The sequence below is a fragment of the Strix uralensis genome, chromosome 10 (assembly GCF_047716275.1).
Source record: "Strix uralensis isolate ZFMK-TIS-50842 chromosome 10, bStrUra1, whole genome shotgun sequence".
Classification (NCBI taxonomy): domain Eukaryota; kingdom Metazoa; phylum Chordata; class Aves; order Strigiformes; family Strigidae; genus Strix; species Strix uralensis.
The window spans coordinates 2,959,223-2,972,636 of record NC_133981.1 but is presented as its reverse complement, the minus strand read 5'-3'; the positions used below and the strand labels follow the sequence as shown (position 1 = coordinate 2,972,636).

The following is a 13,414-nucleotide window of genomic DNA, read 5'->3' as shown; positions in this document are numbered from 1 at the left end:
GCCAATCCATTTGCGGGTTGGTTCTTTTTTAAATTATTATTATTTGATATTCATATTCATGAATATTTCAAAATTAGCTGCCCTGATTGCTGGATTAGAGCTGCTCTTCAAATAAGCAGCTTCTACTCTCATTGAGAGCAATGGAAAAGCTGCTATTGATTTCAACAGTAGTAGGATCAGGTCCCGAATAAAACTGCATTTATTATGTTTGGCTCATTTCCTAGGATTACTTGGAACTTTGAAAGCTGTAATTCTTGATGTTGACAGCTTTCCCTCCCTCCTGGAGCGGTGTGGTTAAGCCAATCAATACATGATTAAAATAAACAGCCCCTTGATCAAACTTATGGCTTCAGTGCAAGGCTTTCTGATCTGCAGAAGAAAATGCCTTTATGTTTGGCAGCCCTCGAGGCCACACCAGTATCCAAAGAGCACCTGACATCATTTATCGTCCTTAACTCATATCCAAGTTCTTTCTGCTTCATTGAACAAGATACCTATGTTTTCTGAAAAATAATACTGCTCCCTTTATCGCACACATTGCCTCTCTTCTTAAAAATGCCTCTAAAAATTCCCTGAACTACATCTCACTGTGCTCTTTGTCTTTAATGGACTCCTCTTTTTCTGATTACTTTTCCCTGGGTATGGGTAGTAATCTAAACATCTATCCATTTGTCCTTTCTTCTTTCTCAGTTTTCCCTCCAACTTTTGCCATCTCCCTTCTCACTTTTTCATCGTTTCCTTTTCTTTCACTATGACACTTGGTTTTAGTCTTCTAAGATTCACTGGAAAACCTGCTACTGAAAATTTTCTAGGAGCAAAATACATTTTTATACATCCTTCATAAAGCTGAAGTTTATCCTGAAAGGAAAGCCTAAGGCTTAATGCAATTTCTTTTTCACCAGTTGTGGTCTGGACAAAAGGTATCTTTTTTCCCCACATGCTTTTTTCTTGCTGGTGTTTCCATTCACGCCCTTCAAATGCTTCAAATAGGTACCATGTCACAGCACAGAGCCATTATAAAATCCTGCATCTTTGCTTACATTTCAGCAGCAGAAAATCTGCAGTCACATAATACTCTAGATGCTCATTTTGTTCTAGTTATTTATGTGAAAGAACAAAGCAGTTACAACTAAATCCAGAACAGGAGGAAATCAGAAACTCCTTTCCTGTTGTGTGGGGTGGAAAGGAGAACGAATATCCACAAACTCCAATGGGTTTCAGAGGGAACAGGACCCTGGCCCTCAACACAAGGGCTGAAGTGAAGGTGATGCTTCCCAGCCTCAGAGGGATGGAGCCTGATTCCTCAGGGAGATGGCCCAGGGCAGCCCTGGACCCAGCAGCGGTCAACAAGGAAGAGCATGGGATGCAGCAAAGCAGAGGACTGGCACACTGCATCACACTGGTTACAACTCCATCCTCCTGAAATCCTCTGTGGGCACAGTGTCTCCTGTATACCAGTGAGAAACCAAGTGTCCTGCACCAGAGAGCTGTGGTCCTCCTGCTCTGTCCCCTACCCGAAGAAGCCCAGGGGCAACTCTTGCAAAGAGGACCAGAGGGAAGGGGAGCGTGAAATCAAGGGTTGGCAGAAGCAGGGAGAATGGAGGGAAACTGCTCATTCCTCGTACACCGTCCCGGTGATTATGTGCAGGAGAACATCCAGTTAACACTTGGTTTTGTTCATGTGAAGCCAATTGCTGACCTAATTTCATGCCTCCGGGTGAGCCAGCTAACAGCCTCCTGACTGTCAATAAGCTGGAAAGAAGCACCAGCTCCCTGCTGCCTTCCCCGCGTGCTCCCTCTGCTGTACCAGCTCTCCCACTGTGAAAGTGAAAAAATGTTAATTCACCGGGTGACACCACCTCTCGAGGCCCTCATCTTTAAGAGAGCACCCTTAACAAAATGCAAGAGTATATCCAAGTGGTGTGGCAAGGTGATGGCTTTCCAAATGAGATGGGCATTGTCAAAGAAGATTCAGGGAGCTGTGCACATTCTCGACTCTTCAATCACCTTGTATCCTGCAGTTATACAACTTCTGACCAAAGGAATGAGCATTTTCATATACTATTTTTGATTCTGAAGGTCTGCTGTTGAGTGGATTGCAATTCTCTAGTAAGCTAGATTTAATTAAACTAGTTCTACTGCCACAAATAAACCACAACAAAATCTATAAGGGATGTCCCTTGTCCTGCTATAAAAAAGGCAAAAACCTTAAAGCCCACAAAGCTTAGGAACTTAAATAGCCAGTGGTGTGCACTGTGTCTATTGAATTTTTTGCATGTGATTAATAACGTATTGATTCTATGTGACACATCTGCAAGGCACTTGCAACACATGTTAATGTCAAACAGCAATCTCTGTGCTACGATAACCGAGCAGTGCCCCAGTGCAGGGAAGAGAAACAATAAAGTAGCCATTTAGTGAAGCAAATGCGCAATAAAATGTATGAATTCATTACTTCAAAGTAATTTTTTCTTGGGGATAAATCATTCCACCCTCATCTGCTTTTTCAACTAATTCTAAATTTAGCCTTAAATTTACTGAGTTTACTAATGCTAGTGTTCAGGGCTTTCTCATAACTGAAGATTTTTTCAGTATATTTCAGTATGTTTTCCAACTAAGTAAAAAACAGATCTACGTATAAGATTACATGTTTTTGGAAAAACAAGCGGAGTTTTCCATATCCACTGGTGGCTTTGATCAGCTTTGTAACCAGGCTGTTGCCATACCTGCCTAGGCCACCTCCACACAAAGACCGAGTTGTGTTTTTATTGCCTCTATCCATTCATCTTAACTTAAACAATAACTGATTTCTATCCCACCTGTGGCAGCTGTTTAAACATGTCATACAGTACCTTATTCCCACAAATCTAGATCCCAACACCATCGGTGGAGGAGAATAATCCTTTCTTCTTTGTTCCTCTGCCCCATCTGCATAACACCTGATTTTTCTTCTAGAATACATTAATGGAAGGAACAGTTGCGCAACACGGCACCGTGGGTGGAAAATGGCCAGCCAACTTGTACCAGGAAAACAGCTATCACACGCATGCGATCAGCAGTGTTAGCCCCGTTACAGGGCTATAAAGTCTGGGAAGGTTACGCAGCCCTGAGGACAGGGCCACAAGCTCTAAAACTTAATGAGTGAGTTACTTTTGATTTCAGTCTTGATTTCTCCTCCAGGCTGGCAGTAATTATCAGCAAAAGTATGATTCAGTGACAGGAATGAGCTGTAGACTTTTAAGATGAGTTGCTAGGGTGAAGCAATGACCCTTGCCACCAAATCGCGGTACTCGGGTGACTCCGGTGCTCAGCCAGGGCACCGCTGCTCACAGGCCCTCAGTCATCAGGGATTTCCTAAGCACCCTGATGTTTAATTTACTGTTATTGTTTTCTTTCCTTCAAGAAAAAAAACTGGAACAGAAACTTTAACCATATGAAGTTTCACACAGGAAATGAAATCAAAACTACTGATACGGCAGAGCAAAACAGAGCGCGGGGGGTTTCTGCAGAGGATATACTAAAAGAAGAAGTGGCAAGTTGATGAACAAGCTCACAGAGAGCGCAACTTTGCAAAACAGGTCAGTGAGCTGTAGACTTTCACACACACAAAAAAGCGAAGCTGTGTAGACACTATGGTGTTTATTTGCTTTTATGCAGCTGGTGCCAGGTGCTGGCTTGCACGGCTGGACGCTGGCACATTTTGTTTAATCCCAGAACAACCTTGGCTTGGTCTCTGGCTGCAGCTCTGTCCTCTGAGCTTCCATGGCTGGCCAGAGCCACTCACCATGCTCCTGGAGGGCTAAATTTCAGAAGGAATACGGCTATGTCCTACAGACCTCTCAATAAGCATTATTTGATCAAAAATCACCAATTTTTTATCACTACCCATCTGTTTTGAAGGTCTGAGTTGGAAGTAAAACCTTTGGTATAGACTACTAAACCAAAATGCTTTTAAATATCACATGATTCAGGGTGATTCCCAATCAGAAGTGTATTTTCAGTTCGCTTTTGCCACAGACCTCTGACGTGAGCTCTCATAGATGGAGAGCTGTGCTTATTTTTATGTCACAAGATATGAAAACCAAATAGCGCTAGAACAAAGACTTCACTTCTCCAAGGAAATGAACATATAAACCACTTCTGCATACCACAGTCTGCAAAGTGCAGGGCACACACCAAGCACAAACAAAACCCTGATCCCACACACTACTTGGACAAAAGCCCCACGGAATTCACGCTGGAATTGCTGCCTCCAAAGGGAATTTTGTAAGAGCAAGGCTGATTCCAATACAAGAAACAAGTATCTGCAGCCCTACCTTTATACCAGTGTCAATCCCACAGCCTGCAGGTACTTGCTTTTCTGTTGGTTTTTGCAGGTAAGCATCCCCAAAAATAGCATGACAATATATGAACAGCCTGAGTATTTTTCTCCATCTCTTATCTTTTCAAACAAACACCAGCTGATGGTTTTCATTGCAGGTTGCTTTTATAGTCCTAGCTTGACTACTGTAAACTTAACCTACTCCTGTTGACCAGTTCAGAGATGCAGTTCATAAAGCTGAACAGTTGAGGATCTTTCTTAGTGCAATTTCAACTAAGTGAACATGCTTACACTAGATACCAATGTGGCACATTAACCTTTAATATCCAAAGCTGTTTTCATCATGACTGCAATTGTTTTTCATTACTTTTTTTTTTTGTGTGTGTGCAAAAGCTAATTACAGACAGGTGGGAAACTGTTTGCAGTTCCAACACAAATGATGGGTACGTGACAAACAGCTGAGATAGCCATAAAAACATGCTGTATGTAAACTAATGGTAGAAAGCGAGAGAACTTTTGGTTTACTTTTCTGGATTTTTGTAAGGAAGTGACATGTGTACAAGAGATACATGAACTTCTGATAGTTTTGCAGAAGAAGAAACCTAGGTGATTCAAAATCAGATTCCTCATGTGAATGTTATCTATTAAATTTGACTTGTCATGTATAGCTTGTGTACTGCAGGAAGCGTGGAGGAGAAGAGACCTTCAACCCTCCCAATCCACAGTATCTTCTGCTACTATATTCCCTCTACATGGCACAACAACTTTTTCCACACGTTGAAGAGCAACCCTCTACACCATTTAAGGAAGATCTGTACGAGGAGAGAGAATTGACGTGGTTACAGAAGAGGGAGGGCAGCAATCACTAGAAAAAGTATATGAAAGCATGTCTGTCCTGTTAAATATCAATTTTAGAATCATGACTTGCATAACAAGGGACAAAAAAACGCTTTTCGTTGCTCACATTTAGTCTTTCCTCCAGCTACTACGGTAGCTCCATTTGTAAACTTTACTTTTGGCAGAGCATGATGGGAAATAAGGTGTTTGCATAAGCAATATACTTCTTGCTGATAGAGATATGAAGAAATATCACCTTATTTTGGTGGACTTGAAAGAGCAGCCCTATAAAACTAGTCCCGTATTTCTTTTTCCTAACAATTGGGAGCTTCTTTTTTTTTCAATAACAGTTAGATTGTTGTTGAAAATTCGCTAGATTGATATGGTGAATCTCTGCATGGTTTTGCTTTCTTTAGGGAAAATTAAAATAACATTCTGACAAAGGGCGGTTTTTGGCTAGCATATGGGCCAACCCACGAAAATTTGCTACTCTACAGAGTTCGCAGACGCCCCTCTGCACGTCCGAAGCTCTTTGGCAGACAGCTGCAGGGCTGGGAAGGCATTTAGCTGAGGAGCAGATGCTCTGTGCAGCATTAACTCCCTCACGTGGTTACAGCCGCATGAGGAAACCAGCACGTAACAGCAGAGCGAGGGCAGTTGGTGACTCACTAAATCCTAAATACCCCAAAGCTCGCTTCAAGGCTGCTAGAGAATGGGATTTGTAACTGAAAGGGAAAAAAGGTGATCTTTACTTTTTAAATACTTATCGTCCTGATATAATTATGCATCCAACTCTTCAACTGATGACTTTGGTTGGCACTTCATGAAGATTTGAAGAGATCTCAAGTGAAATACTGGTAAAAATTCCAACTAATTTCAAAGATATTCAAATTTCACCTACTAATCTCATCTAAGGTTATCATTTACATCTTGATTTTGATGCCACATGAGTAAAACCACTGTAACTTCATTGTCCTTCAGGAGGTCGTTCCTGTTCTATGCTGGTAGGAATGAGAGTGACTCCAACAGGGAGCGAGGAGTTAACAACACACAGAACACCCCGGCTGAATCAGAACGGGAACTGGATATTAAGCAGAACCATAAAATAATTTAGCTTAGAAGAGATTTCTGGAGGTCACATATCCCAGCCTCTTGCTCAAAGAAGGGCCAACATCAAAACCAGACTGAGTTCCTGATGGCCTTATCTGGTCAAGCTCTGAAAACCTCCAAGAGTGGAGACCACAATCTCTGTGCAACACATCTCACTGCTTCACTCCTCTCAGTGTGAACAATGTTTTCCTTATAACCAATCTGAATTTCCCTACTGGACAAAGAAAGAAGATGAGGAGGAAAAAGGAGAAGAGGATTAACAGAAAATGACAAGACAATAACGAATGGAAGGTTCAGTCTTCATATTCTGATACCGCACACATACGCTACAAGCAGTTGGAAAGGAAAAGATAACAGAGGGTGTGTGCGGTGAGTGACAAACGGGTAAGCTCCAGGTTAAGTACAAAATAAGCAACAGTCCCTGGTGGCAGCATATCAGATGATACTCATTTTATTGTCAAGAGTAAAAACATATTCCTTTAAGAAAAACAAACAAAAAACCCTACTGAATGTTACAATGCATGCCAAGCAATTATTGCTTTTCACAATGTGTCCTGTGACTCACTGTGCCACAATAAATTGGCATATGGTGCTCATTCAGGGTATATAACTCACACATTTGCAATAGCTCTAAAGAGCTAATTGTTACTTGGACTGTAGTTAATTTTTGGGGTTTTTAATTTCCCCATGGCAATGCAATAAATGTCATGCTTATTATTGTATTATTATTTTTTTTAAAAAAATAATGGTTTTAGTGGCAGGCAAGTGTCATTAATGCCTGAAATCTCTTGTATGCTAGGGAAATCAATTCAGACAATGTCTGGCATGCGAAAGCACATAAATAATTGGTAAATACTACCTGTGGTCTTCTGGGTCCAGATTTGCCTGATGCCAAGAGCAATCAACTCCTTTTTGGCTGCAAAGGATAGGAGGGCACTCAATACCTTGCAGAAGGCACTCAGTACCTGGCAAAAATCACGCTTTCCGTGTGCCAGCACCCCATGAAAGAACAAACCCTGAAGCACATATGACAAAAATGGTTCTCTTCTCTTCTGAGGGAAGGCAACCTCCTAGAGAGACACGGAGCCAGATCTCAATAAGGTGCCGAATATTCTCCCTGCCTGGCAAAGGTGCACTTCCTGTGGTTACCCCACATAAAAAACAGCCCTAACTCTCATATTGAACGAGACAGAAAAATAACAAAGCATCTGTCTTTCAGTGAGTCTGCCTAAGAACAGGAGTAGACTGGAAATCCATTTTTTATCATTAAGACATCAGAGATACTTAAAACCAGAGATCGAGTAGTGGCAGAAGAAACTGTGTCTGATTATGAGAAAATTCTTCTCCTGTAATCTAGATTACTCAAAAGAGCCCAGGCTACACCATGACCTGTGAGTGCCACCAAGACAAAATGGCTTCAGAGTGCTAATGAAGCTTTCCATCATACCGAGATGATTTAACGGGGAAAAAAAATTTATATAGGCAAGGTCTACCTAACGCTTGTGTACATTTGACACAAGTCCACTGAAGTCAGTGCTATTCATGAGCAAAAGTGAATCAGTAAGATAGAAATGGACCACTGGGATTTTGCCCACGTAGGGCCTCAGAGCTACAGCCGAAGTGCCACAGGTTTCAAGGTCAGCAGGACTGATTCCTGAAAAAGGGGGTCTGGCTTTGATACTGTTTACACAACAATAAAGCAATAGCAATGCTACTGGAATCAACAAAGCTACACTGGAGTAAATCACTTGAGAATTAGACCCTGAATTTGTATGTCTTTGCAGCTAATTTCACAGGTATTAAACAACACTAACCTCTCAAAATGTAACTTGGAAAGAAAAACATAAACAAGCATCTCAGCCTACAGCTCTATCACTCCCTGATCCCCAAGGAGGCAATTATTCCCTCGGTGGTGTTCTGTATGGGCCAAATACAGTGACTGCCAACACAAATATTTTGCTCCTGGGTTTTTGCTTTATAAAATGTAAATTTGGACTGTGTGGCCTCGGGTGTTTTCTTCAGCGTTTAACACAACAGGTTCCAAATGGTCATCGGGGAATATGATCATGGCCTTAGCATGAATGATAAGGGTGAATAAAGACCTGCTCTGCCTATTTCCTCACCTTGAATCTCCTGAACTGTTTAATTGTGGGGAAGACAGTTGAAACTGTGGCTGAACCAAGACTGTCAGGGTCTGACCTACTTTTTTTATTGTTATTCTGTAGATTCTTTGCTAGTGCTCACAAAATATTATCCATCTCCTTAGAAATATCTTTGATTTATTAACATGTTTGCTACATCTCACTTACCTACATTCCTCTAGGAATGTACTTGCGAAAGTGCAAAAGTACATAAAAATTAAGTAGAGCTCAGACCTTTTTCCAATCAAAAGTTGTATTCATCTCTGCAGAAATGTCAAAGTCTTCATTTCACCCACGGAGATAAAACCACCATTTAGGTAATAACCACCTTCTCCTCAACGCAAAGACCCTCCCTCCAGAGAAGAAAATGCTGCCTTTGTCCAGATCCCATATGCTTCTTCTCTTGTTGGTTAATTCATGACAGCGTTAGCTAGATTTTCATTATGGGGTATTATTTGTAGCTGCTGTTTTCATGAAGCAGCTGTAATAAACAAGTGAGATTTATGTTCCTTTTTAAATTGCTTGAAATAATTAGTGCTGTTAAATTTAGACTGTGAAGGAACCTACTGATTTCTCCATTTTTTTTAATAAATACAGAAGCTACAAAGCGTTCTACCACCACCAGTCAGACTTGGGCCAGAACAGTATGCGCTCCATATACTATCCAAAATGTGTTTTAGATGAGAAAATAATCTAAGTTCTCCAAACAACCTTTTAAAAGTAAATGATGGTTGTGCTGAATTGTTTTAACAACTGCACTGCATGTTATTCTTCTCTAACCTAAACTCAGACAGGACTTCTTTTTATTCCAGTTTGGGTACAGATGGGCACCCTGGTAAGCTCAACGGAAAGCAGGACCAAAACTGAGACTCAGATCCAGATCAGAATTTTGCAGCTGACTTCCTAGCTTGATGATTTATACTGCATCCAACTATTATAAAAGCCCTGACCCATGTCAGGCATTCAAACGCCAAACTCGGAGCTTGTGGTTTGTTCTCATCTCTGCATCATTTACTTTTTCCACTCATTTCCCTCAACCACAGCTTGCTGTATTGACAGTCCAGATACTTATTTAAAATAAGTAAACACGATGCCCTCTCCAACCCAATTTGGCCGTTTCACAGCTACTGCTGCATTTCAGAGCCTGATTCAACAAACCTGCTTCATGACAGCACGGAACAAACATCCTCTAAAAAGCTTTCCACTTCACGAGTTTGTTTGTTTGTTTGGTCAGTTTTGTGATTCAACAGTCTTACAGTATTTTTCTTGGTGCAGGTGCCACCATCCTGGCAGTCCAGGTTTCCTCAGTGCAATGGGAAAGATAAGATGAAATACCAGGGGGCCACGACAGAACTTAGCCTGAATGGTTCTACAAGAGGGGACTGATGTCGAGCAGATGTTCAGCTGACGACTACCCCAGAAGAGGTGAGGAAAAGATGATCTGCTGTGGGAAAGACCACATTGTGCCATGCATAGAAGGGATACAGCAACAATATACTAACTGTATAACAAAGAAGGGTACAAAATGAAGACAAGGAAAAGGCTAAACCTGTCAGTTTTTACATTATGAACTTTTATAATTAGAGGAGGGAAAAATTAGGGAAGGTATGCAAACAAGTATGATGGAGCTGGGAAAGGAGTCTGGAGTAATGTGCAGAAGACAGTTGTAGTAGGTATCAAAATATAACATTTTAAGTACTTCTTTGCTCTATATATGATAAAACAGTAACAACTTCTACATAAATGATAAAATCCCAGGGCATTAAAATAAATACATAGGCATACTGTCTTAAATAACTCTTGGGTAAAGTAAGTAAGTAGCACACAATGGGATAGGGATTTAGGAAGTAGAAAGCAGTGACATTGCCTGAGGAGCAGCTAGCTGCAAAGCTGTGAATCCAAGAAAGACCTAAAGGTGATTTCAGGTAAGATTAGCCAAGTAATACAGTTTCTCTGTGTGATGCTACTGAGTGATGCAGGAGAAGGGTCAAAAGCTAAGCTATTTCTGGATGTGTACATATGAAGGGACGATACGGAAATCTAAAGCATAATGCTCTATCAAAACAACCACAGTGGATATAGCATGAGCTGTTCAAGTCTCCACAGATTAGCAAGGAGATAGAAAAATTAAAGGAAATACAAATAAGGACAATAAAAATGATCTAAGGAGAGAGTAAGAGAGCTAAATTAATATGGTCCATAAATGAGAAGACTCTTGGGCTGCGATCCAGCTATAAATACCTTCAAGGTACTGTGTGTAGAGGAAGGTAATTAATCTAGCTCAAAAGATAGTAGGACAAGAAGCAATTGCTTGAATTTAGGAATGGAAAAATTCAGGATGTAGGATAAGAAAAAGTTATTTGAAGAGACACATCTGCTCAACAGGGCAGACTCCCAAGGTGGTAGCCAAGGCACACTTACTGTATGCAACTGAGCCACAGCTTTCTACAGTCCAAAGAGATCACCACAGACCAACTTACTGATCTTTTAGTCTCTCTCTCTATGGGTTATCTGAAAGACTGCTCCTCTATTTAAAAAAAAGAAGCACACCCAAACCTATATACCCCTGTAGTGACAATACATCCACACCAGAGCTCAGAAATGGGGGTGTGCATCACTCCGATCTGCAACACAGGTAACGGCAAACTTCTCTAACTCTCTTCTGGCTATTCAGTGGTGTATCCAACATGAGTCTGCTGGGTGCCAGGCAGGACAGTGTCAGCAAGACAAAAACTGCTGACCCAGCCAGCAGAGTACCTCAACACTGAGGTTGAAGGCTGAAGTGGGAACTACCTCTTCTGATACTCATGGTCTTCCCCAGCCTTGTGTTAAGAGATCCTGCACGGAAGCTTTCAATGTCACTGCATAAATTGTATCCTTTGATTTATGATTAGCTGAAAACCAACACTAGCAGTATTTAACGATCCTCAGGAGCTCTAAAATACACTTGCATTAAGAAAATAAAATAAAAACCCCAAAACATTTGCAACAGGCCTTACAATTTTCAATGACAAATGGGTATACACAAATGTGAGGAATATAAAACCCAAGTACCGTTATACCCCCCCTTAAACGTATCCCATCCCGACTGCACTCACCAATCGGGACTTCTGTCCCCTCCTCAATGTAGATGGGCAGTGGTGATTCCTCCATAGGATGAGGCACTGATGGAAAGTAATGAATTGTGGTAGTATTTGTCGCAAAGTGACTACAATAAGATGGTCCCTTTCTTATCATTACAACTACATATGGCTGGTTACTATCACAAAGGGTCCTTTCTCAAAGTGGTCACCTCCTGTCACAGTGACCGGTCCAAGTCACAGTCCTGAGGGGTTAATCCCCACCGAGCATTCGCCGCCACAGGAGTCAATCCCCTCTGAACGGGGCCTGGGAGAGGTCCCTGTCCTGGATGCTTCATGATCCTGCCCTTTTTCTATAGCCTGACTATTCCCATTCCTGGAGTTTAACTCTTCTTTGGAAACCACACAGTTGAAGAAGCCAAGGGGAGCCAATGCACAGACAGGCACAAATAGAGTTATCGAGTCAAAGTTGTAACATTTCATGCACAGAACCAGAAGAGAGAGGCTCTGATGCCCAAAGCTTGCCGTTAGCCATTGAAAAGCCACAGCAGGTGATGGAAGGCTGCACCGCAAATGGCCTCTGGACCACAAACTTTTCATTATTCATTCATTTTATAGGTACTGTACTTAGGAAGCTCCCGATTACTTGTTTGTCATACTGAAATCTCCAGACAAAACTCTTCAGATCTGTGCTACAAGCTTATTCTTGCAGTTTCCAGACACCACACAGTCACTGCTGCAGGGTTCATCTGTTTGGGTTCTTCTCTATTTGGGAGCTTCTTTCCTTAAAGGTGGTTTTGTTGCACTGTTTCCCATTTAAAATCTCTGGGAAGCATGTGCTTCACAGGCTTTTCAAGACATTTGAATGAAATAATAATGAGCTACAAATGTTGAAAATGGTCATAATCAAAAGCCTTCTGGATTTTTTTTCCTTCTCCATTACCTTTTAAAAATGATGATGTACCTTCTCAAAGATACAAACTCTTAAGCTAGTCTCAGCTAGGATTCCAGCTGCAGGGAAGGAGGATTCTTTAATCCTTTGTGGGGTATCCTTCACCTACTACTGGCTTTTTCTCTTTTTGTTTGAAAGATTGTCTTATGATATCCATAAAACCAGCCAAAGAACACTTGTGGTTTAAAGCTATTAAATAAAGCGTCTTACAACATTTCTGCTAGCAACACAACCAGAATAAAGAGTGTTTTCAACAGATGCTTGACTAGCAACGGGCTTAATATAAACCCCACACTGGTGCTTTGCGGGATGCAAAGAGCTGCCAGTTCCCTGCCTTTACCTAAGCCCACCCCTCGCTCACGTGGAAGATGAAGGGAAGCAGAGGGGAGAGGAAAAGCAGAACACGGTTGCCTACAGAACTACCGTACAAGCCACAGAATTCATGGTCTACCAGGGCGCCTTGCGCAAGCCACTTTTATCTAGAAGCTGAACTAACATTCCAGCTCAACAATAGCAAAAAAACATTTGTTACCACACGGCATTTTGCTACATATTAACCAGCAGTTGCTACGCAAGCATAATGGAGTGCTGCAATTCCAAGATATATGTTATTTTTCAAAAAAAAAAAATGAACGTTGACTTATGGGAAATCAGCCTGAGGTGAGCGCTCGTGGGCTTGCCATGCCACTGGACGCAGTACATGCTTGGAAGTTATGCAAAGCGGGCCCTGCATTGGGAACAATGCAGTCGTTTTCCTTGCTAAGCTAATTTTGCATTAAGGGAATGAGAGTCTTCATCTATGCAGCCCCTTAAAACATTAAATCAAATTTATTTACTAGGAAGAAATACCAGAGCAGAGCTTCCTATACTACTCAAAAGAGTTTTCAAATCTGAGATCTGCAAGCAAACCCAGTCACTAGGTGGTGTGGAAAAAAAAAACGGTTGTATTTTTATGACGTGGCTTTCTTGGTCC

At 41.5% G+C, this 13,414-nt stretch overlaps 1 protein-coding gene across 10 annotated transcripts in view; it reads right to left on the bottom strand.

Annotated features, from left to right (window-relative positions):
- The window catches only part of SLC6A6 (solute carrier family 6 member 6), a 118,075-nt gene that overhangs the window by 40,085 nt on the left and 64,576 nt on the right, over positions 1-13,414 (bottom strand). For 3 of the 10 annotated variants that reach the window (XM_074878881.1, XM_074878883.1, XM_074878882.1), the window contains 2 exons: positions 11,508-11,573; positions 7,128-7,184 (listed from right to left, as the gene is read on the bottom strand). The exons of 5 other annotated variants lie outside the window; for them this stretch is intronic. In XM_074878881.1, the coding sequence (XP_074734982.1) occupies positions 7,128-7,184; positions 11,508-11,562 (112 nt within the window). In that variant the 5' untranslated portion in view covers positions 11,563-11,573. The remainder of the gene's footprint in view (positions 1-7,127; positions 7,185-11,507; positions 11,574-13,414) is intronic. 2 more of the 10 variants (XM_074878884.1, XM_074878885.1) reach the window with 1 other exon arrangement.